Here is a 24,979-nt window from a genome sequence, read left to right on the forward strand (position 1 = left end):
ATCTGTAATGACTCTATTTCCATTAGGTCACATTCTGAGGAACTAGGGTTGAGGACTTCCACACATGGATTTTGAGGGACAAAATGCAATTATACCATCAAGGGGTGGTGAGCCCTCACAAAGGAGTGAGAACAGGAAGTTGTTAGCACCTGTGCTGGATGCTCTCCATCCCCTGCTCCAGCTACCCTCTCCACCTTGCTCTGTGCTGGAAGGCTGACCTCTGAAAACTGCACCCTGGAGCATCCTGACCTCCCATGAGCTTCTGTCAGACTTGAGTAATGGGAGACATGGGCAGGAGCCTGGGGGGTGGGAAGAGAGGAGTCAGGCTGTACTACCCTATGCTGCTCTTCCCATCCCCTCCCACCTAATGTTCAAATTCCTGTCTTTCCATGCTTCTTTCCTATTGAATATTTGACAGATGAAACTGAATAATATTGAAAGTATGGGTGAATGTGTATGGATTGCATCAGAAGCACATTCAGGAATATGAGCTGATGTTCATGAGCGCCTTTCCTGCAGCTCAGGTGGTTCACTTGGGAGAGCTTCCCAAATGTGCCTTCAAAGAAATGATGTTTGAGGTGATGGATATGCCAGTTATCCTGACAGGCTCATTACCCATCGTATAAACGTAGCAGAATGCCATTCAGTGCCCGGTAAATGTGGAAAAGTATGATGTGTGAATTAAAATAAATCTTTAAGAAAGTGTGCTAACAAGTCCGAACATAACTGTTTTTATTTTCCATGCTATTTTTGGGAGATCTCCAAAATGTTCTTTAAAACCCAAACACACTTTGCTTTACTGGTTTGCATTAGTGTATTCTGTCCTTCCCGAGGTAAAGGGCTCTGGACTGGTCAAACCGCAGCTTGGAGAGGAAGACGTCTCTTTCCCAGGTCCTTCCTCCACCTCTTGGAATGAGGCGTGTGGGGGCGGCTCCCGCCACCCTGAGCTCTTTCCCAGGAGCCGCCACCCGGGGGGTTGGAGCCGCGCCGCTGCCCAGGCGCTCCCCGCGATCTGTGCAGGCACAGGAGGGAGGGGACCTGGCAGCGGGATCGGACCTCCTTCCTCCACTTGGGAACCATGACTCGGGCCGCTGGGATGCAGAAACCCGCCCCACCAAGGCGCAGCGGGAGTCGATGGGGTGGGCGGGGCCTGGGGCGGGGCCGCCGCGAGGCTGGGCGGGACGGGGGCGGGGCGGCGCGCGGCGGTGCGCGGGGCGAGCTCCTCCCACTGCGCTCCGGGAACTGCGAGCGCTGGGCACCTGCGAGTGTGCGGTTCCCGCGCTATCGCTGCCGACGCCTCCTGCCGAGCGAACTGGGCCCGGTGCTGCTGGTGGCCGGGCGATGTGAAGCGGCTCCCCGCAGTGCAGCCGGGTCGCCCGGGATGTGGCTCAAGCCCGAGGAGGTGCTGGTGAAGAATCCTGAAGCTCTGGGTGGCCCAGAGGAGCGGCGGCTACTTCTTGCCACAGCAGCGCCGCGGGCACGGGGAGGGGATCGGTCACCTCACCGTAAGGGGGTGGCGGGGGTGGGCCGGGCCTGGGGTCTCGCTGACCGCCGCGCCCGCCGCTCCCAGCCGGGGGCTGGGACCCGGAAACCCGGGAGGCGCCTGTGCAGCCTGCGGGGCTGAGAGGGGCTCGGGGTGGTGCGGACGCTGCCTGGGCGGCCGGGCGGGCTGCGCGGGGTTCGCCGGGACGCTCCTCCCGCTGCGCTTGCGGAAGTGCGAGCGCTGGGCACCCGCCGGTCTGCGTTTCCGCACAGCCGCCGCCTCCTCCCTACGAGCTGGGCCACCTGCGGCCTTGGCCCGGGCTACGTGAAGCGGGGCCGCAGAAGAAAGGGAAACAGGCCCGACGAGGTGCTGCTGAAGGACGCCCTGAAGCTCTGGGTGACCGAGAGGAGCAGCGGCTCCTTCATCCTAGGGCGGCGTGACGAGTAGGCGAGCGGGGCGGTGGCCTCAGCCGTAAGGGGCTCGCGGGGGTGGCCGGCCGCAGCTCCCAGCCCCGGGCTGAGTGGCAGGTGGCGACTTCTTGGGAGACACGGTGTCAGGATGGCCTTGCCTCGGGTTTGTTCTCCTTCCTGCGTTTCTCTGGCTTGTCATTGGTGTCTACTCCCCACGCCCAAGTTACAGCGTCCTTTGCTGGAGTGTTGGAAAGCAGTCCTCATGCTATCCTTCTGCCCTGCAGCTCTGCTGTGCTTCTTAGTTCCTTAAGTTTTCTTGATTCTTTCCTTTATTTTTCTAAAGAAAAGCATGTCGTCTTTGAACAGAGTTTTATTTCTCCTCTCTGTCTGTATACCTGCTGTCTCCTCTTTTCGTCTTAGCATATTAGCTGGATCTTTCGGTGTGACGTTGAATAGGAGTGATAGGAGAAGTTGTCTTTACCTTGTTCCTGGTTATCAGGAAAGTGTTGAGTTTCTCCGTAAGTATGATGTTCATTGTAGGGTTTTGGGGGGAGAAGGTAAATGATATTATCAAGTTAGACAAGTTCTTGATTCCTCATTTGCTATGTGTTTTTCCTTTAATCATGAACGGGTGTTCCATTTTTGTCAAATGCTTTGTGTATCAATTGGAATAATTTTGTGATTCCCCCCCACTTCTATATTGATGAATTTTCGAATGCTGGACCATTGTTGCATACTTGGAGCAAGTCCCACTTGGTCATGAGGTATAATTTATTTTATATGTTGGTGGATCCTGTTTGCTGGTGGAATTTTTTGGGGTGTGAACAATTGAAGTCAGGGAGTTGGGCATACTAGGCAAGCACTCTGCCACTGAGCTACATCCCTAGCCCCATCCCTTTCCTTTTCCTTTGTGTGACTGTGACATGGGTTTCTTGAGGGCCTTGGTTTTCTTTTCTTCCTTTTTTTTTTTTTTTTTTTTTTTTTCCTTAAATCCATTCTGAAAATCCCTGGGTGATTGGTTGGTGTATTTAGGCCATTCACATGTAAAGTGATTGTTGGCATTGTTAGATGAATCTCTACCAGGTTGGTAACTGTTTTCTATCCCTTGTTCTGTTCTTTTTCTTTTGAACCTCTTTTCCTGACTTCCTTTGCAGTTGAATGCTTGACGATGCCATTTATCTGTTAGGTTGCCAACAATTGGTTGAAAAGAATTTGTAGTATATATTTCTGGTTTGGAACATAATTTCCAGATTAGTCTGTGTCAGCCTTCAATATTATGCTGTTTGACATGAAATGTAGACTTTTTTTTTTTTTTTTTTTTTTTCATGTACTGGGGATTGAACCCAGGGACGCTGAAGCACTGAGCCATATCCCCACTCCATTTGTAGGTTTATTTTGAGCAAGGTCTCAGAGTTGCTGAGGCTGGCCTTAAACTTGTGATCCTCCTGCCTCAGCCTCCTGAGCCACTGGGATTGTAGGTGTGCACCACCATGCTTGTCTGAGATGCAGATATACTAGTATTCCCAGATCCTGTCTCATCTTTTCTGACATTGTCATCCATTTCATTAATTTACATAGTGTAATCACTCAATAAATTTTTTGTTAACCCTTCAAACATTTCTTTTAGATTACTTAGGAATAGAAAAAATAAGAAATTTGAATCTACCTTCATTTCTTTTCTCTGAGACACACTTCTTCTCTTTACATAGCTCAGAGCTACTGACCTATGTGTTTTCTTTCTCTCTGATGAATTTGATGGTTAGGTCGCTGGATATGGACTTCCTGTTCTTTTTCAAGAAAGTCTTTTTTTTTTTTTTCCAATTTTGAAGGATAATTTCACTGGACACAGCCTGGCATGTTGGTCCTTGCTGGTAATCCTACCAATTTAGGTGAAGGAGGCAGGAGGATCACATCTTTGAGGCCAGCCTCAGCAATTTGTTGAATCCCTGTCTCTTAACAAACAATAAAACAAGTGGGGATGTTGTTGAGTGGTAGAGCACCCCTGGATTCAATACCAAGTATCCCCCCCAAAAAAATTCTCACTTCATTTAGATTTATTCATTTGTGATTCATTTCTTTCAACACCTTATTTCAACTCCCTTGATTACATGCTTGGAGAAGTCTGCTATAATTATCGTGTTCTTCCTAGGCTGTCTGCTTCACACTCCCTCTTCTTTAAAGATTTTCTTTTTGTTCCTGCAATTTGAATGTGATATACCTCAGTGTAGATTTGTAAATATTTTTCCTTTGTTTTTTTAGGATTATCTGCGTGGTGTTCTCTGTACTTTTTGGATCTGTTATCTGAGGTGTGTCATTAATTTTGGAAAATTCTTGGCCATTATTTCTTTACATGATTGCTTTCCTCGTCTCCTGTTTTTCCAGTTTGGGGTCCTTCTATCTTTGGGAATTATCCCCAGCAGTCAGATATTGTGTACTTCCTGTGTCTCTGTCTCTCTCTTGGCTTTTCAGTGGGTTTGGGGGTTTCTGTTGATCTGTCTTCAAGTTCACTGATTGTTTTCTTGACTGTCCCATCTACTGATGAGCCATGAAGGGCAATCTTCATTTTTGTTTATTTCTATTTATTTTGTTTTTCATGTCTTAGAGTTTCCCTCTGTCTGCTTTCATGACCTAGTCTTCCATACTCTATACCTTTTCTTTAGAGCCCTTCACCTATAAATCACACTTATTTTAACAGTTCTCTCAAAGTACCAAGATCTGTCATATCTGTGTGTCATTCCGATGCATGCTTTATCTTTTAATAATGTGTATTTTCTAGCCTGCTGGCATATTTATATTTATATATATATATATATATGGATATATATATATGGAACTTATTATGGTATATAAACAACTTACTATTTATAGTTGTATAAATAATAACAAGTGAGGAAATCATCTTCTGTGTGTGTTTTGCTACTCTGCTGGGACTTGGCTCTTTGCAGTTTACTGTCGCTGACAGTACCAGAGGCCTCACATTCCTCCATGTCCCTGGTTGGGTCACCCCTCTGTCCCGGGGTTGAGAACTTCCCAGTCTCCCTGCTCTTTGAGCTGTCATGTGCTCTCATTTATCCTGGAGCTTTTGCTGTTGGCAAGGGGGAGGGTCCTAGAATCATCGATCAATCTCAGTCATCAGTGGACGTGTGACCCTGGCCTGTGACCTTCCCAAGTGTTTTCTAGCCACTTCCTCCCACCTCTGTGGGGACAGGAAAGCCACAGGGGACACAGGAGCCAGAGAAGGCCTTTCCCCAGCTGGGGTGAGGCCCTGAGGATGCCTCATGGCCTTATTCTTCCCTTGTCCAGAGAGCTGGGAAGGTGTCCCTGGGGTCTTTCAGTGGGAACTGGTGGGTTTCTGGTGAGAACACCCGTGCTGCCTTGGGGTCCCTTAAGATCGCAGCACCAGGGCTTTCTTATTGTCTTTCAGTCAGGCCCCCGCACATTGTCAGACTCAGGACTCAAGTGTCCTGCAGTTCATGACCTCAGCACTGGGGGAGCAGGTCTCAGCACTTGGATTACTTGTGCTGCTGTAGCTTTGGGGGTTATGTTTTGACCCCTGACCTCGGTTTTCCGATGAGTCCAAGAAAAGCCTCTGATTTGCAGTCTGCTTGGCCTCTGCTGGTATTTATGGGAGGGGTGCTTCCCAAGCTCTTTGTATGCGGGAACTGAAGCTGGAAGTCCCCTTGTGGCTTTTTGATTGCTGCCCTGCCCACCTGCCCAACAGTTGAAGGGTCCAGGTTGACACAGACCTCCAAACCTTTCCAGAAGCACGTGAGAGAAATCCCCACTCTGCATCAAAACTCAGTACCCCTCTGTGGCTGTCCAGGTGCTGCACACCCTCCCTGTTCTCTTCTTTCCATGTCACCTAGAGTCCCCCAGGCTGCTGTTACATAGTCTACATGGGTTCTGTCAGAGAAGTCTGAGAAGCGCCTCCTGGGATGGGCTCCTTTCTAGTCTTCCTCGGTGTCTCCACCAGGATTTTTTATCTTTGCTAGAGAAACATGGCGTTTCACCTGTCCTTTGAAAACACAGCCTTAAGTGCCTTTACCCCAGCCTGCTGTTTTCTTCCACTGAGCTCCCCTAAGCTGCCTGTGGGTTCTGTATTAAGTGTCAGCCCTTCATCCAGCAGACAGGACAGCCTTCCTGTCCCGCGCTCCGTCGTCTGACACCAAATAACAAACCCTTAAAGGGTCAGGGGACTAGCCAAAGAATAATTGCTGTAAAACCACACATGTCCTTCCTTTTGCTGGGGAAAATCATCTTTCCTTCTGCTGGGGAAAGTTATCCCGTAGGGCAGGTGAGGAAGGTGTAGGTGCCGGTCACCTAGGAAGAGGTTGCACAGGGTGAGGAGGGTGTCTCTTGGGTGTGGAGGTTGGCAGCAAGAGAGGGTTGATGTGCAAGTAAATCTATGAAGGGTGGTGGAGGCTGGGCTTCTCTGTTGGAGAAGAGAGCTGTGAACAAGGAAAGAAGTAAGAATGAACACGGGGAGTGGGTCGCAGGAGGCATCGGTGTGAACTCAGTTTTTCTGTATGTAGACTATGTGTACATACACACAGACTATGTCATTGCATTAGAGATGTGTATGCCTGTGTGCAAATACATGAGTCATATGTATACACACAGACCCTGTTAGCATTGACCTTCCAGATACCAGCTTTTTATTTTTATTTTATAGCAGGAATGGAACCTAGGGCCACGTACCCACTGATCCACATCCCCAGCCCTTTTTATTTTTTTTTATTTTGAGCCACTGTTGTGGTAAGTTGCATGGGGCCTCGCTAAGTTACTGAGGCTGTGGTTGAACTCACAATCATCCTGCCTCAGCCTCCCAAGCCACTGGAATAACAGATGGATTTTGCGTAGCAAACCTCATGAAAGGAAATGGAATTCCTGGAAAAATGTCCCATTTCAGGGCTGGAGCAGGGAAAGTAGGAGACGATATTGGAATATTTTATTGTGGCAGAGACTATGAAAAACCGTGAGTTCATGTCCAAATGACACAGAACCCAGCTTGAAGGGATTCCTACCTGCCAAACCTGGGACAATTAGAGCATCCGAGTAAATAATAGTAATGAATTCTGACTCATTGAATAAAAGCAGGAAAGATGAGACCATACTGATAAAAGTGAATAAATTGAAAGCTTGAGGAATGGGAAATTTACATAACTTCATTATTTGTCTGTAGGAGGCTTGTGAGTTACAAGGGAAAAAGGAGTAAGTTCATGGTGCAGAGCCCAAGCAGCCACTAACTGAAGAGACCAAGTGAACATCACCAGGAGAGGAACAAGTTGAAATTATGTCCACCTGTGAGGATGTGATGCATAGCATTCCTTCTGTGAGGCTGACCAGAGACTTTAACCTGAATCTAATCAGCATCAGACAAGCCAAAACTGGGATTTGCTGCTGAAGATCTGGCCAGTGATCTTTGAAACCATCAAGCTCAAGGAAGTCAAAGGTGTGTTGAGCGATGTGACAGTTCAAGGCAGTGGGTGATTCTGAATAGGTCCAATGTGGTAGACTCACAAGACAGGTAGTTCTCAACTCCTGTGGGCTGGATTAGAGTCTTTCATTCTACAGTGGTGCAAAAGCAACCTGTGTTCAGTTTCTACTGTACAAGCATTTTTTTTTAATAATTTTTTTGGATGTTAATAGGCCTTTCTTTTATTTGTTCTCTTTTATAGGGTGTTGAGGATGGAACCCAGGGCCTCCCACATGCCAGGCAGGTGCTGTGTCACTGAGCCCCAGCCCCATGCCCCGTACATGCAGTTTTGAATTTGGATCTTTTCCTGTGGATGTGCCCTAGTCCTCTCTGATGTGGGGCAGCTGCAGAGAGCTGCAGGCCCCAGCCAACCTGCAATCATGAGGGCCATCCAGTGACAGAGTGTGCCCTGCTGCCAAGGTGGGAGTGGCGATGTGTTTGTTCCCCTTAGGACGGGTTTGTGAGGCACTTGGAAACTGGCGGGATCTGAGGAGCAGAGGGTAGGAATGTCCCAGCGTTAACTTTCTGAATTGTGGGGTGCGCTGTTGTGTCGGCACACGTCCCTGCTGGTGTGAAACATGCTGCACACTCTGGGGTGATGGGGTGGCAGGTTAGTGACGTACTGCTTAATGATTCAACTTCCTTAAACATTGGGGTCTTAAACCAAAATAAACTCCTCAGGCCACTCAGGGCCCTCTTGGGGCCTAGTAGTGAAGGAGCGTGGGCAAAGGAAGGTGGAGGGCTTCAGCTCCTCCAGGGAGGAGGGAGTGGGTTTGTTCCCCTGCCATTGATTCAGGATGCCAGTCATCACAGCAGAATGCCAGTCCTTCACCTGCTACCTGTGCCTTCTGTCCTGCGGGGTCTTGGATGTGTTGTCATATTTCTCAGGGTACCTTTCTGGAGTGGGAAGGGATTATTCTTCCATGTGAGATGTGGATATGATGAGGATCCCAACAGGTAACACTTACCTGGTGCTTGAAGGGCCTGGCAGTAGTCTAGGTACTTTGAATGATGACTTAATTTCCATAATTACCCTTGGAGGCATATCGTGGTTGCTTTATCTTCCAAAGAGACCAGGGCACAGAGAAATCAGGTGACTTGCCTAAGGCCACACAGCTTGAAAGTGGTAGAGCTGAAGTTCCAATCGGGCAGTCTGACTCCAACAGCAGATGCTGGGGAAATGGGTGTGAGGAGCTAGAGCTCTGGGCCCCATGGAGCTCTGACTGTGCAGGGTGTTGGAGCAGTGCCTGGGCTCTCACCAGTGACCATGCTGCCTCCGCATGTGGGAATGGCAGCTGCACACTGGCTGCGGGTCTGCACGTCCCTGAGCTCACAGGTGTGTTTGCTTCTCTTTTGCATTGCAGGTGGCCTGGTGGGTGCTCTGGAGGCAGTGCTGGATTCCAACACCGAGGTCACTCCCTTTTGAGTTCTGCTTCAAGTTCCCGGCTCACAGGTGTACTCTCCCATAGCATGTGGAGAGTTCCTGGATGGATGCAATGTTCACTGGGCCATAGCCACTGGTGAGTCTTGTTCCTGTTGGAATGTTCCAGACCCTGAGGTCTGAGCATGCAGAGCATCTGCTTGTTGGTGAGCCTGCAGGTAACGCCCAGGGAACCTCACCTGCTTTCAGGAGCTCTGGCTCTCCTCCACATGTCTGTCTCTTTCTTAGTGATCAGAAGCACACTGAGCTGTGAGCGTGAGTGAGCCAGGCTTCTGAGGGGTGTGTTTCAGGGCACTCACGTGTTGTTGGGTATTGTCGCTGGCTCTTTACGGTTCCAGAATCCGTGGATATTTGTCACCGCCTGCAGCAACAACTTGCACGGGTCTTTTGGGTGGTGGAGTGGAAACTGAGCTACTTCTATCTTTCTCTTTAGTGCGCTGCTTTCTTGTTTGTTCATAGAGGATAGAGGAAATGAGGCTTACTTGCTTTGAGAGGAGAGAGAGACTTTGCTTAAGAGAGAAACTTTGAGAGAAAGACAGGCTTTGCTTAGAGCTTAGAGGAAGAGACTTGCTACACCTTAAAGTCCTGCATCCTGTGAACTAAGGGTACATCTACCTAAGGTGGTTTAGTGATGCATCTCAGTTCTCCGTTCTGCAATCTGCCTTCTGCTGCTGCCTGCTAGCTGCTGTGCCGCTTTTCCCTACTAGCTGCTGTCGCGCGTTTCCTAGCTGCTTTCGTGTTTGAGTCTTCTTCTACTGCTTTTCTGCTAATGGCTGCTGTCTCTGTCTCACTCTGCCTACGCTTATATCACCTCCAGGAGGCGGAGAGCAGGGCCACGCCTCTTACGCAAAGATTAGGCGAGACGCTCTGAGCAGGCAATTAGTGCTCAAGAACACATGCGCATACATTGTGTGCGTGGTCGAGAAAATCACCTGAGTGTGCTTATGTCAATTAACCTCCTCGCTGCTGATGTGATCAGGCGCCATCCCGGCGCTGCCAACATGGCACAGCCCACAACAGGGTATGAAGTGGCCGTTTCCTTTACGGTCTTGGTGTCTGATTAACAGGGTTTTCCCGGTGTGTCCATGTGTGGTAATAGCCGGGGGCAAAGTACAAGGGCTGTGTCCGACTTGGGCAGTCTGCCCCATGTTGCACGTCTGTGCCAAGAGACTGCATCACTGGGCTGCCGGGTGCTAAGGTAGTTTTCCTTGTGCCGTCACAGGTCAGGTTTGCCAGTGACTGGTTTTCTACCATTGTCCTGCCCTCAGAAGGTCCTGAGTAGTGAATTGTTCTTTTCAGGGTTCTCTCGTGGGGAGTGAGGATGGGAGGCATGGGTATGTTCTGGTGTGGGGATTGTGCTGTGGACTGAGATACTTGTACTTGTGCAGGCATTACTTGGGCGTCTTGCATGTCATGGCCTCGCCCTCATACTTCGTTGTCTGCTGAGCATTGAGAAAGGATCTCTGCCCAGGAATGTGGGTGTCCAATAAAGTACAAAGAAAAAGGGTAGGAAAGGCCCTGGGTGGAACCAGCTCAGAGTAGGAATGGGAAGAACGGCCTGTGAGGATGATCCCTGTCTTTTCCAGGCTCCTGTGTGACAGGACAGGGAAGTAGAGGGGGGCCTCTAAGAGTACTTTTTTTCTTTTAAACTAGGTGGAAGAGAGAATTAAACTATTTCATGAGTGAACTGTGTTATTTGGCAAAAGATCTGTGGATAACAGGTTGGAAGGGAGACAGGTTGTTATTACTATTTTAATTTCACATGGACCAAAGTCTCTCCAGGCTTGTAAAGGTGCCTTGCTTTAGGCAGAGAGAGCAGTTGTGAGCATTGAGTGAGTGGCTTGGGGTTGTAGACAGAGGAGCATGCCCAGTCCTTCAGGCTAGAGCTCAGACATCCGTTGTGCTGACTCCCTGCTGGCACTCAGGTCACACTTTTTTCCTGCCTCCCTCACGGAAATAAAAGTTCCAGTGTCTCTCTGGCTGCAGTGTCTCTCAGGAGGGCCTGTGCCCAGGACAGCATTGGGCATGTAGTCAGTGCCCAGTAAGGGCATGGTGGGTAGATAGCGGGGAAGCATGCAAAGAAGGTGACCGAGGCCCCTTGTTGAAGATTTGTAAGGCGAAGGAAAGTGATGTGTCCAGATGGCCCCCTGACTTTGCGTGGTCAGACTTCACGGTTTTTGGACTTCTCGGTCATGGGGAAGCATAGCCGTACAAACCTTGGACTTTTCACTTCAGCATAGTATGCAATAAATTACGTGAGCTCTTCAACACTTTATAATACATAGGCTTTGTATTGGATGGTTTTGCCCAACTGTGGGGCAACTGAACATGTTGACAGGAGCTTAGGCTAAGCTGTGATACTTGGTGGATTAGGTATTAAATACAGGTTTTTTTTTTTTTAATTTTAATTTATTTTAATTGTAAAGAAATGGGATACATGTTGTTTCTGTTTGTACATGCAGTAACAGCATACCATTTGTGTAATCATACATTTACACAGGGTAATGATGTTTGATTCATTCTTTTATTTTTTTACATCCCCCCCACCCCTCCCACCCCTCTTTTCCCTCTAAACAGTCCCTCCTTCCTCCATTTTTGCCTCTCTTCTCACGGGAGACACTAAATGACACTGTTGAGAATCATCTGCCACTTGGTGTGTTCCATGCTGGAACAGCTGTACCATTGCAAATGCTTCTGACACTTGAGTGGTAGGTGCTCTGCACATGATCAAGGTGTGTAGAGTGGTCACAGGACAGTTCCAAGGCTTTCCTGCTTGGTGATCTGGCCTAAGTGGCCATGGGACTGAAGTTTGTAAATCCCAGTGCAGTGGCGGGAGAGACCGTGCCAGCATTCAGTGACAAACGGTGGCTCGGGGTGTGAGAACCCTGGCACGGGACGTTTGCAGAACATTAACACAGGCACTTAATGTTGGCAAAACAATGACTCTTGTTTTTCACTCTCTCTCTTTCTATTGTGATCCAGGTGCCACATTAGAGGAAATCAACCAGCACTGGAACTGGCTGGGACAGAATCTCCTCCATACTCTGTCTGTGTTTGATTATAAAGATGACATGGCCAGCTTTGTCAAGGGGAAGGTGAAGGTAGGCCCTTTGATCTCGACCTTTCTCCCCATCTCGGATAACTCTTCATGACATTTTGAACTTTGCCACGTACCCATGGTCTTCACCAGTCCGATTACCCTTTTTGGATTAATGCGCAAAGCCAAATTAGTTCAATTTGTCACCTGTCAGTCTTTGGGGCACATAAAGATACACCTGAAATTTAGGAAAAAAAGGGGGTGGTGCATCATCCTCAGTCCTAATTCCCTTTATCTTTTACAGATATAATCATCCTTTTTTTTTTTCTCGTGGGATACCGTAATGTTAGGATTTCTGTTTTTGCAGAGCAACATGTTATTTTCTTCCTCAAATTAGTTATTCCTGACTCATTTTCTCATTAGCTGTAACATCTGTCACCACATTGGACCTAGTGCTCTGGTCCCACTAATAGTGGATGTTTGTTCTGCAGATGTTAATTAAATGGAGTTACAGCCAGTTAAGGTCTGCGGAGGCAGGAGAGGAATCTTGGGAGGTATGTGTCCATACGTCCTGGTGTGGTTGCAAGGACATGATGGTGATTGGTGCTTTAAGATCCTGTTGGGCAGGGACATGTTTCCTCGTTCTACATTGAACTCTCCTTACACACTTGAACACATAAGCCTGCAGTACAGTTTTCTTCCCTTGGGATAAAACCTCCCCAAAGCAATCCGTCTTTCCTCCCTCTTCCTGTTCCTCCTTCCTTCCCCTCAGTTCATCTCCTCTATTCAAAGGATCCCCAGTGTGGAAAGAAATTGTCAAAATAGTGCTGTCTACATATATGAATATACGACAGTGAATCCCATCTTTGATGCATACCTACAAAGCACTAATTAAAGACCAAATACGTAGTAGAGAGCCCACTAAAGTAGGAAGCCCAGGGGAGGGAAATGGAGCTCATTCTATTCCATGCCTGTATGATGATGTCAGAGTGAACCCCACTACTGTGTATAAGTAGAATGCACTGATAGAAACGTGGTGAATCTCCCAGACCATGGATTTTGTTTTTTTTTTTTTTAAAACAAACCTGAAGAGTTCCAGCTTTTAGTAAAGGGTGGCAAAGTGAATTTTTAGTTTTAGAGGAAGAAAGAGAAGCACTCTTTTCCGTTTGGGGACTCGGGGATGTGAGCAGGGGTGACCGAGGCCATCCAGTGCTTGTCAGCCAGGGCATGACCTCTTCTTACGTGTGGGGTCAGAGCTGACCTGGGCTATGGTAAAAGACACAGCTCTCGGGACACCCCTCATCCTTGCCGATGGACTGTGCCTCGATGTCCTGTGTCTGATGGAACTGAGCATCAGCAACACTTGACCTGCCTCTCTTGGCCTAAGGTGAACTGTAGTGGTTCTTTTCTCGAGGTATTTCCCTTGCTTGGGAGGAAGGAAATTGATTTCTGCTATGCTGCTTCCTGAATCCCTTCTGTAGGAGAAGGAAAAATGTCCTCTCCCTAGGTTCTGTAGTTGAGGCCCTGGAAATGACATCACTGTACAGCAGATGAGCAAGAGAGAACGAGTTGATTTGAATGCATGCAGAGTGTATACACGTGGCAGAAACTCAGCCTTGTAACTGGTAGGGTGGTTAGAATCGACCTTGCACAGCACCTTAAGGGAAAGCAACCAGTTGACTGAGGACTGAAGTGACAGGAAAAGGGGTCCATCTTCTGGGGTGGCGCAGGGTCGGGGAGGTAAACATGGGGAAACTAATGGCAGGGGAGAGCTGTCTCTGTGAGGCTGTGTGAGCCCCTCTTGCTGCCGAGATCAAGAAGTCAAAGGTGTCTTCCCAGGACAGAGGGGGACACACCTGTGCAGATAGAGAGTCCCTCCTGACTCGAGGCAGATGGGGCAGGGCAGACAGTCTTTCTGGTACCCGGTCTTTTTTGTTTCTCAATTATCTTTGGCTAAAAGTTATCCTTATGCTGAAGTGGCATGTTTGGGGGTGACAGTTTTGATCTGTGACACTTCAAAGCTAGTATGTCCTGAAAAAAAAAAAAGGAAGGAAGAAAGGAAACCTGAGGAGGCAGTGCTGGGGAGTGAGAGCACATCGTGGCATTTGTTCTTCGCACTCCTCGGGCCAGATCCACAAGGTGTGAGAGTTGGACCTTTCCTGGGCCCTTGGCTGCTCCATAAAACTTAAAAATCCCTCTGCTTCAGCTCTTCCTGGGAGCAGACATGCAGCCATGACAGTTGGGAGGCCCTATGGCCACCATCACGTCTGCTTGGAGCCACTAAATCCTGTTTTCAGCCATGCCAGTCGGCTCCAGAGCCTGATAAATAAGGAAGAAAACAGTAAACTTCACCAGCACTGAGGTTTATTTTATAGTAATTATGATTAGATTATTTTAACATGAGTGCCCAGGTTTCATTTCTAAAAGGACTTATACAGTGAGGATTTGGTAACACCCCTGAGAAAACCGACTCATCTTAAGAAGCTCTCATAAGAGAGTCGTATAAAACACAAATGAAAATGTTAAGAAAAAGAAAAGGACAGGTAACGACAGACTGTCACCCTTGAGAAATGGGCCACAGCCTTTATTCTAGACCCTTGTCACCACTGCAGATCACAAAGGTCCCTTCTTGGTGGTGGTGTTTGGCAAAAGAGTTGCAGTGTCAGATTGTGCCCTCTGCTCTCTCCCGCACACCCAGGGGTTTAGGAGTGCTTCCGGCCTCTGGAAGCTTGACCAGGGTCCTCCCTTCCACCTTCAACAAGTACAGAGTGGCTGGTGGTGCACGGCATTAGTCTTCTCCAGATCCTGCAGTTGGCTTTATACGGACCTTTTTGAACCTAATGAAGACATTCGTTCGTGTTTTAAAGAGACTCTTGTGTCCTAGTTGAGTAGTTCTTCGAGGCTGTTGTGAGTTCCCACACCAGAGCCAGTCACTGGGTTTCGCATCTCTTGTGTTGGTTTGCTTTTCATCGCTGTCACAAACACCTGAGAGACTGACTTAGGGAAGGTTGGTTTGGCTCCCAGTTCTGGAGGCTCCAGTCCGTGACTGGTGGGCCCCCTTGTTTGTGAGCCTGTGATGGGACAGCACATCACAGCAGCCGCTTATGGCAGAGCAAAAGTGTTCACCTCATGGTGAGCCAGGGAGCAGAGAGGAAGGGGCTGGGGTCCTACTGTGCTCTTCAAGGGCCCGCCAGACCCCACCTTGTGCAGTTCCATCACCTCCCAATACACTAGCTGGGAATCAGGCCTTTAACACATGGACCTTGGGGAGGCATTGAAGATCCAAACTGTAGCATGAGTGTAGGGAGGATTTGGAAAATAATTGTGAATTAAAATTCTCAAAACCTTAGAAGTCAGCTGATTCAGCCAGAGCTTCGTGGTCAGTGAGTGACCGAGAGACTTTTCCTTGAGTTTTGCAACCTTGTGATGGTTAATCGATCTCTGCCTTCTTTTTTCCCCCTCTGGCTGTGGCTGTTTGAGGGTACTGGTCAGGGGTGATTGTCGTTGAAGCAACAGAGATTCCTCAAGTGCCTGGGTGCATCTGTCTTTCCTGCTTCCTGTCCCTTGTGCTCTCTTCCTTCCCTTTGCCCAGCTCCCTGGATGAAGGCCCTGTCCCTTCTGTGTCAGGGTCTGATTGCTTAAGAGAGCAGCAGCAGGCTTGCTGAGCAGGAAGGGGAGCCCAAGAAGTTCTGAGAAGCGGTGGTGACGTTGGAGGCCAGGTTCGTTGTCCTTGAGGCAGAGAAGGTGGTCACCTACTGCTCTTGTTGCTGCTGTAAGGTCCGGGTGCCCCGCCAAGGCTGGCTGTACATCAGTATCAACCACCTCTGCTTCTGCATATCTGTGTAACTTATTTAAATAGCTACTCAAGACCTTTTACTACCATAGATCCTGTTGAAGATACAGTATCATATCTGATGGGTGAATATTTCTAAAGGAGTAGCATGTACTTGTGCTTCTTAATGAGAAGGACATCTTTTAAAACACTCGTCCTTGAACATCATGACTGTTGTATATGCAGAACGCTTTACCTGGGTCCACTTCAAATCCAGAAAGAATTTATGACATCGCAACAGCAGTGGGCACTGTCCTCAGTACTGGCATTCCCACAGGAAAAGCAAGGCCACACATGTCAGTTGTGTGTTCAAGGTTTCAAAAGCCATGCCACTGACAGCACTTTCAGAAGCCATTTCAAGATCCCGTGCTGGGTGGCACGGGAGACGCACATGTATGTGTGGTTTTCTTCATTTATTCTCCAAGTGCAGCCAGTGGGAGGCCTCCTGCTGAATGTGTGCTGTGGCCAGCCTCCTGCACATGCTGTTTTCTCTTTCAGTCTCACCAGCCTCGGTTCTGATGCCTCAGCACCCTGCCCTGTGTGCCCAGTCCTCTCCTGACCTTGCTTGGAATGGGTCCTGGCCTAACCTTGGCCATCCTTCTTTCTGAAATGCTTTTCCAACTGAACACCCTGCTTTTCCTTCTGTCCTTAGCCTCTTTAGAAACTCCTGTTTGTCCTTCAAACCCCGGTTCAGATTGGTCACGTCCACCACGCCTTCCTTGTCCCCTTTAATGTACGCCATGTCTGTTTCTGGGCTGGGTTTGGCCAAGTTGGTATTACTTATTTGCTTGTAGGTTAGTTTTTCCTATTTGTGCTGCTTAAGTGCAGGGTTTTTCATAGAGCAGTCACGTAATGAACTCAAGGAGGCAGTGTAGATGAAACCAGTGTGGACAGAAGAGCTGGCATAGGTGGAAAAGAGTAGTCCCAGGCCTGACATAGAAATGAGGCTGTTTACAATTCTAAAGGCATCGAAAATGCTATCGCTAAATAAGTGGAAGGAAATGTTACAATATGACATTCATTCTCTGATGTGAAAAGGAAGTGATTTAATTTTGGACACTAAGGATTGTCACTAAACCTAATTGTTAGGATGATATTTGGAAAAAATTAATTATTGCTAATATTCGATCATGTTTTTCCACTTGTTATCTGTATGATGAATCGGCTAACAGATATGACTTTATCTTCTCCCATTTTCTTCTGCATTAGCCTACTGCCTATCACCATATCCACAGTAATTCTCGGATGGGTATTACTGTGCACACCTGTAATTCCAGCGTCCCAGGAGACTGAGACAGAAGGATAGCAAGTTGAAAGGCAGCCTCAGCAAAAGCAAGGCACTAAGCAACTCAGTGAGACCTGTCTCTAAATAAAATACAAAATTGGGCTGGGGATGAGGCTCAGTAGCCAAGTGCCCCTGAATTTAATCCCTGGTACACCCCCCAAGAAAAATCTGGGACTAGCATGTTTGTTTAAAAAGGTATGACCTGCACTATTTTACATTATCTTTATTAGTAGCAGTATTACTGAGGATTGAAGCCAGAGCTCTTAACTGCTGAGCCCCGCCCCTCACCCCAACCTTGCTTTCTGAGACAAGGACTAGCCAAGTTACCTCCCTAGCAAGGAGGGATCCTACAGCCTCCTGGGTCACTGTCACTAAAGGCGTGTGCCACAGCAGTGCTGGCAATCAAAGCCAGGGCTTCACACATGCTAGGCCAGTGCTCTGCTACTGAGCTATGTCCCAGCACCTGCTTTCTTTTTCTAAATGAAAGTCTTGCTTTGTTGCCCAGGCTGGACCTAAAACCCTGGGATCAAGACAGCCACCTGCCTCAGGCTTGCAGGTAGCTGGGAGGTGCACATACGCTGTGCCTGACTGTACTGTATTACCTTAGCATTTCATAGAATCTGTTTGTAGTGTCTTCTAAGCATAATAAGAGTCATGTGACACAGACTCGATGCTCAGCCCGCTTCTGTGAACGAGAAATGAATAACCCTCTTGCACACTCCTTTTTCCTCTACCTTGATGTGTGAGTGCTGTTTTTGAAAGTAGATTTTGTGTGATTCAGAAACTTTTGCATGAGTGTTGAAATATTCTTGAAGATGTATGCTGTTGGGTTGCAAAATGATGGTCCTTGAAAGTATGCAGTAGCCAGCAACCTGGGAGATGACACTTCAGTCTTTAAGAAAACCCTTAGCCCATGAATTGGCTTTCACCAGCAGCTGTCAGGCAGTTGTGTACTCTTCTCCTGCACAGGCTTTGAGACTTTTGCATTTTAAAAGAAAGAAATAGAACTTTGGATTGTTATTTACTGATGCTTAAAGTTTGGCTCCCACTTTATGGGGGATGTGAATTTGCACTTTTCTCTTTCAGTTCCACTTGTAATCCCTTGGGTTGATATTCAGAAATTGGAAAGGACATCCAACGTCTTTGTGGCGGACACCATCCAGATCACCACACAGAATAAGTAGCGTGACTCCTCCATGTTTCTGATCCCGGATGCGGTCTTGAAGATCATTGAGCAGTTGGTAGATGTGATGCTGCAGAGGCTGCTGGATAATGAGGTCTGGAGCCAGATGTGCAGGAGCCAAGCCAGATCACCAAGAGGTAGAGCTTCAGTCCCATGGTGTCCCTCAGCTGCTTGACCTTTTCATGTGCTTTGCTTAGCACCTTTTGGTTGTGAGGTCTTCGCGCGTGTCCCTGGGCATGGGTTCAAGGGCCTGTGTGCATAGCAAACCCCATGAATGCTCAAGTTTCTTTCATAAAATGGCATGGTATTTGTATAGAAACCTTGTTTTGGTTTTCTGGTGGTGCTGGGGTTGAACCCAGGTCCTTATGCATGCTAGACCAGGGCTCTACCACCGAGCTACACCAAGTCCTCATCTTGTCATCTTAAATCACGTGGTGGAAAATGTTTTCAGGGCAGCCGAACTGATTTCGATACCTTTGTCATCAATAGAGTAAGTCAGTATTTTGTATAATTTGGCCCACAGTGACACTAGTCACGGAGACTGTCAGGGTAGTTGCTGGCCATGTCACCAAAGAATTCAGCTTTATCATCTGAAGTTCAAACACGGTGTTTGAGCTGGACTTTGATTTCAGGTTTGCAGATCATAAGTGGGTAACTAACCACAGCTCTGATGTCAAGGTAAACAGTTATGAAAGATCCTATGAGAGACCACAGAGTACTGTCCTGGATTCAATTTTTGACATACTTACAGAATCAGAACTGATTAAATACTACTAGTCAATAAACAGGGTTTTTTTTTCCTTTACTGTGCAATTCATATAACACAGACCGCACCATTTTCAGGCATGCAGTTCAGTGGCATTAAGTACGTTCACACTGATACATGACCATCCTCACTGCCCATTCCAGAACTCTTCTGACTTGATTAAACTAAAAGTCTACCTACTAGACACTACCACCCTGTTGAACCTTGCCTGACAACCGCCATTCTGCTGTCTCTGTGGAATCAGCTGGATCCCTCACATAAGTAGACAACACTCAATGTTTTGCCTTGGGCTTATTTCGCTTAATATAATGTCATCAGTGTTCATCTCTGTCACAGCATGTGTCAGAATGTCCTTCCTTTTCAGGGTTGAATCATAATCCATCGTATGTACATACCCCACTGTGTTTATCTACTCGTCTGCCCGTGCACGCTTAGTTTGCTTTCACCTTCTGGCTATTGTAAACAATGCTGTTGTGAACTGGGCACACTAATTTCTCTGACACCTGCTTTCAATTCTATCCAGTATTTTTACCCAGAAGTGGAATAACCAAATCATATAATCCTATGTTTAATTTTAAAAACAACCTTAATCTTTTACTTTAAAATTGTTTATCTGTTTTAACATTCCTGTATTTTGGTTGTTTTTTTTTTTTGATTGACATTTCTTTAAAATATCCAAGGAGATGAGTAAACCATAGCTATAATGCCTTTGCTCATGAGGCAGTTTAGTCCCTCAGCATCTGAAACTCTTGTTTTGTAACCGAATTTTGGAGCAGTGTTTATATAGATTTTTTGAATTAGGGATGCTCAACTGCTAAAGTTTACATAGATCTTGTAAAATGTAGTTCAAACTGGTCACGTGTTGTTGCCACAAAAGGCACAAAAAAAAAAAAAAAAAAAAAGAAATGCTCTTTGCAGGTTTCCTTTTTTCTTTTTTCCCAAATTGACCTCCATGTGGCATTGGGTCACCTCTGATACATGGTCGTTCTTATGGAAGATGGATGGGTCTTATCTCTTCCTTATGAAAGAGACTCTTGGGGCTGTGATCATTGTTTTTGTTTCCTGGTTCCTAAATCCTTTCATCTAGCAGTCTGAAGCATTCTGTGTGGGATTGGCACCTGTAGTCACTTGCTCTGCGGCAGCACCCCGGAACTTCCTGCTCATTCTCTCACTGACTCAGAGCCCCTGAGCCAACCTCTCTGGCCTCTGGTTTCCACCATTCTAGTCTCAACGCTATGACAGCAACATTTTTAGGGTTCAATGTGAGTGTGTTGGGCACTGTTGTCTCTCACGGACCTTGTGGTCCCCCTGAGGGACCTCACCTTCCATTCTTGCAGTATGTGAACTTCTTTTTCTTTGTTCTTTGTAGATATACTTGACCGTCATGTGTACTTTGACCTGTCCTACATGCATGGAGTACAGCTTCCCTTCTTGTGGTTGTACAAGATGTGGAGCTACACCAGGTGTATGTTCATATAAGAACGTAGGAAATTGTGTGTGATTCAGTGTGTGAACCTGCACAGTGCACTTGGCTGCCCCTGGCTCCCTGATCCTCCTCTGGAGAAAAGTCAGGCTCCTCTTTGGTTATTCACATTTGAACAGTTAACCCTTTCAGTGGGCAGTTCAGGTTTCACAATATTCACAGGACCACACAATCATCACCACAGCCACGGAACCTTTTATTACCCTCCAAAGAAGCCGCACATTCATGAGCAGCCACTCCTTATTTTTGTGTGTCAGCCTCCTGTGTGGACATGTCATGTAAATGAACCTGGCACCCCGTGGTCTTTGTGTCTGGCTTCTTTCACTCAGCCTGAGGTTTCCAAGCTCTGTCCATGCACACTTTCTGTTGATGGCTGAGTACTATCTACCCTGCTTGAGGGGATGTGGCATATTTGGTGTGTCCATTGATCAATTGGTGGACATGGGGTAGTTTCCACCTTCGACTATGAATCTGTTGCTGTGTTTGTGTGCCAGTTAGTGGACGGCAGTTCTCAAGTCTGTTGGGCGCATTCACCTGGGAGGGGATGTCTGGGTAAACACTAGGTCCACTTTCAATGTTCGAGGGCTTTTGGCTGTTTGCCAACGTGAGAGCATCATTTGGCCTTCCACGAGCAGCATGTGAGGGCTCCATCTTCCCCACATCTCACCGATGCTCACCCCACTTATCATCTAACTTATCCACACGTGGCCTTTGCTGCCATTTTTGGAGGACTTCTTAGTTATTCAAACCAGGATGCATGAATATCGCTTCTACAGCGAGACCCTGTTTAAGGGGTAGGAAGAATCTCGTGTTGCTCTCCTCCTCCATGTGCACCAGCATTCTCCATCCCACACAGTACAACCTGCATCCTGCATCCTGCATGCTGCCCTTTTCTCACCTCCCCCAAAGATCTGCCCCTGCACTTCCAGTCTGCACACTGCCATCCAACACACACTCCCTCACAAAGGGGCATGGAAATGGTCGCACTCTCCCTCCACTCAGGTCAAGCCCTTAACAGTGACCTTGCTCTTCTTTATTCCCATCTCTCTTTCCTGACCATTGAAAAACTCCCAATTCAAGAGGGCAAGAGTAGCCCATGGTATGGGATTTGTGTTTGCTCCCTGCCCTGGGATAGCACCAGGGGACACCTCTTCCGCCAGGCTTACCAGGACAGTCTTGCCATCCTTGCACTCTGCTGCTCTAGCCTGATGTGTATGAGGCAGCTGTCTTTCACCTGTTTCTTGGACCGGGGCCGTGAGCATCTGCCCATTATGCATCCGATGGCCCTGGATTTCGTCATGTGTTTTGTGGCCATGGGCTTGGGCCTAGCCTTTTGAGAAGAGGTGTGACTGGAGGCTGGGCTGATGTTACACACCATGGCTGAGGCCTCAGAAGGTGATTCTGACAACTGTGGAGGATGGAATATCAGCAAAGGCCAGACACCGATGGCCACCCCCACGTGTGCTCATGCAGGAAACAGTCCTGCCAGCAGGCTTACCAGGATGCACTGTGATTCCTTCCTGGTCTGCTCCTCCAGGTGGACCTGTAGGAAGCTGCTGTCTTCTGCCTGCTCATTGTAATGAGGCAGTAGGGAACTGCTGTTGGTGACAGTATTGGTACCGGAGTCCTTGCTTTCACTGGCCTGGGGCAGTGGTCTGGCTGCCACTGAAGAGCTGCTGCTCACAGCTGGTGGGATCGAGGGAGTCACTGAAGAAGGTGACGCCAAGAACTGTGGGGGACGGAAACATCAGCAGAGCCCAGACACTGTCACCACCCCCACCTGTCAGGGTGCTCTGTGGGCATTCTAGAACATATGTCCAGGAGCTGAGGCTTTTTGTCACCCTGGTGGATGTGAAGGAGCACCAGGGGTAAAGAGTGAGTAAGGTGGGTGTTACCTCCTTTGTCTTGCTGTTGGCCCACTTCCTGGTGAATCTTCTCCTGAGGACAAAATCAAAGTCGACGCGGGGATTGATGGCATAGAACACATTGCCATCAGCAGGGATCCTCAGCACTGGAGAGGGCGGGGCAGAAGTCGGAAGGTGAGTGACACTCAAGGAGGACACAACAGAACACCCCCCAGGACTGACAGCCTCTGGCAGGTCAGGCTTGAGCTCTGGACCTGAGGGCCTTCCAATCTAGATGATGTTCCACCGAAGGCATCCTCAGGGCCTTTCCCTGAGGAAAGAGTGTGCACGGGATCTAAACCAACCTACCAGCTTCCAACAGAAAGCACCCTGGACCCCAGCACCTCTCTGTTCAGGTGGAACGTACCACGGAGACCATGCTGGAGTTTGCATCATGATTTGCCATCAGTGGCTGTGTTGGAGCTGCAGTGTTCACACACGGGGTTCAGGAAATCATGTGATGGTGGATGCTTTGACCTCGCAGTGGAGAATCCAGTCATAGATGAAGACACTAATGTGAGGTGGTATAAATTGGAGGTGTGTTGGGCATGGACGGAGGATGTCCACAGGAAGCTTGTGCCTTTGGGAACCTTTTTTTTTTTTTAATCGGCTGACTCTTCATTTCCTCCTCCTCATTCTCCTTTGCATTCAGTTTTTTCAAACCAAACTCAATTTCAACTTATGGGAGCAAGTGTCTCAGCCAATTAGACAAATATATTTAAAACATCTGATGAGAAAAAGAAACGTGGAGCCCAATAATGCAAAACAGTGTTTATAAGAAAGAAATCATGAAGTGGGAAGAATAACACAATTATTCTATGAGCACCTCTTGCTCTTGTAAACATTACCTAACACAAATGAAGAGGACTCCTCTGACAAACAACCAAAATAGCTTCTTGCTGGCATACCCTTACCCCCAAATAGTTAATTTTACAATGAAGAAGAAAGGAAACACTTGAGGAATTTGCAATTGTGATGACTTGGAACAATCTTCATGAGATTACCAACTACTGTGGGGCAACTGATATCAGGAAGGTGAAAGGAAAATAAAATTGTACAGATCCTGTTTGGTAATGTACAGAAGTGATAAATTCAAAGTTCATACCATAAATAGGGGCTCCTTCAGAGAGGAGAACAATTCATATATTCAATCTGTCTCTTGTTATATTCTCGTTCTCTTTGTGTTTCTTGATCTTGTGTTGTTGTTGTTCTTCATCTTCTACTTCTGGTTATGATCTTCTTCATGTTCTTCTTCACTTTTCCCTCCTTCAACTCCTTTTCCTTTATGTCCACCTACTCCTCTTCTTGCTCCTCGTCCTTCCTTTATCTCTCTCCAGTGCCCATTTGTCCACCTGTGAAGTGTTCTATTGCGTCACACGTTTCTGCCAGATATGACCTCTGTCCCAAAACACCTAAATGGTGTCCATTCACACAAATGGAAAGATTGGAAGACAGGTGCCTAAAGCAAGATTTCTTCATTCAAGAACTTTTCTCAAGTACTTGTCACTGTCCTGAAAGGCTGCCTAAATTGACAGCCAGGCGTTGCTTATCTCCTCTGCCCCTCGTGGATATGAAGTTTACAAAGCATGATAAGGTCCAGGGGAGGACACTGGATAGGGAGGCCCAGCAGTCCCAGGGTGAACTGATTTACACTCCCATCATTGCACTTTGTTTCTACAAATGACCCACCACGCTGTTTGTTTTTCAGGCCACAGCCCTCTTTCTTTGGCTGGTGCGTTGTCCTGAGCCCACAGGAAGTCACTTCTCCCCACCATCACGTGGACCCACTTACTCTTATGCTCCGACAGAATCTGAAGCAGTTCAAAGTCCTCTGGATCCTCCTCATTGAGCAAGTGTTCTTGTAAAGCCCTGCGTATGACCACAGGGGCCCTATCCTGGCAGGTCACCTGATCAGGGTTGGAGAAACTCATCAGAGAATGAGTTTTGGAGTAGCCACCCAGAGCACAAAGGTCAAAGTCATTCAGGAGACAGCTTAGCTCTTAATACAAGGGCACCATGTGTTATCATGCTACCTGGGGCCTTGGAGAGTTCATGTGGGATCTTCCTATGTGCTTCTAGCCCCATCCTGGTACAACAGTCAGGTTGTCCCTGCTACGTCCTTCTGATAAAAGGGTGCAAATACCTAACAGCCTCTCTACAGACACACTTGACCCAACAAGATGGGAGGAATAGTCCAGTTTGCTCCTGTGTCCCATCTCTGCTCTGAGAATCACGATCCCTTTGTGGGTGGTCCAGGTAGGAACCCTATACCCCTTAGTCCTGACAGACAGGATATAAAACAGACTCAGCAACTAGAGTATGCTTGTGACTCTTTTATGATAGCCAGGAGACTGTTGGGCTCCATGGCCTCATTGCTCGATGTGGTGCAATGCGGTATGGACGCCACTGAGGCAATGTTTGAACAGGGCTCCTCTGTCACTGGACACATGGAGAGTTAGGGCTTACACCCCACACCTAGAAAAATTCTGCAAAGGGAGCTGCTAGCTCCCTATTTAGGTCTGTGCAAAGTATGACACTCATGTTTTCTTGAAAAACCCCAGTTGTCTGTGACCTGCAATAACCCAACCTCATCATGCTAAGGACGATCCCTCTCATTCCACATATGCCTTCCAGCACACAGGAGTTATGACTGCTGCATCCTCTGCACAAACCTCCAAG

General features: G+C 47.6%; 1 protein-coding gene and 1 long non-coding RNA gene across 24 annotated transcripts in view; one reads left to right on the top strand and one right to left on the bottom strand.

Annotated features, from left to right (window-relative positions):
• Window positions 1–24,979, bottom strand: part of LOC306644335 (uncharacterized protein) — a 132,005-nt gene that overhangs the window by 31,996 nt on the left and 75,030 nt on the right. The window contains exons 4-7 of one of the 5 annotated variants that reach the window (XM_079111211.1): window positions 24,093–24,207; window positions 22,292–22,407; window positions 21,895–22,125; window positions 21,236–21,804 (exon numbers count right to left, since the gene is read on the bottom strand). The exons of 2 other annotated variants lie outside the window; for them this stretch is intronic. In XM_079111211.1, the coding sequence (XP_078967337.1) occupies window positions 21,559–21,804; window positions 21,895–22,125; window positions 22,292–22,407; window positions 24,093–24,207 (708 nt within the window). In that variant the 3' untranslated portion in view covers window positions 21,236–21,558. 2 more of the 5 variants (XR_013759291.1, XR_013759290.1) reach the window with 2 other exon arrangements.
• Window positions 1,213–24,979, top strand: part of LOC306644341 — an 83,319-nt gene continuing 59,552 nt past the window's right edge. Inside the window, exons 1-7 of one of the 19 annotated variants that reach the window (XR_013759311.1) lie at window positions 1,755–1,926; window positions 7,076–7,345; window positions 8,734–8,889; window positions 11,793–11,911; window positions 14,054–14,221; window positions 18,051–18,284; window positions 18,991–19,750. This is a non-coding gene — a long non-coding RNA (uncharacterized lncRNA). The other 18 variants (XR_013759313.1, XR_013759319.1, XR_013759307.1 and 15 more) reach the window with 18 other exon arrangements.

The sequence above is a fragment of the Sciurus vulgaris genome, assembly GCF_902686455.1.
Source record: "Sciurus vulgaris genome assembly, chromosome: 14".
Lineage (NCBI taxonomy): Eukaryota > Metazoa > Chordata > Mammalia > Rodentia > Sciuridae > Sciurus > Sciurus vulgaris.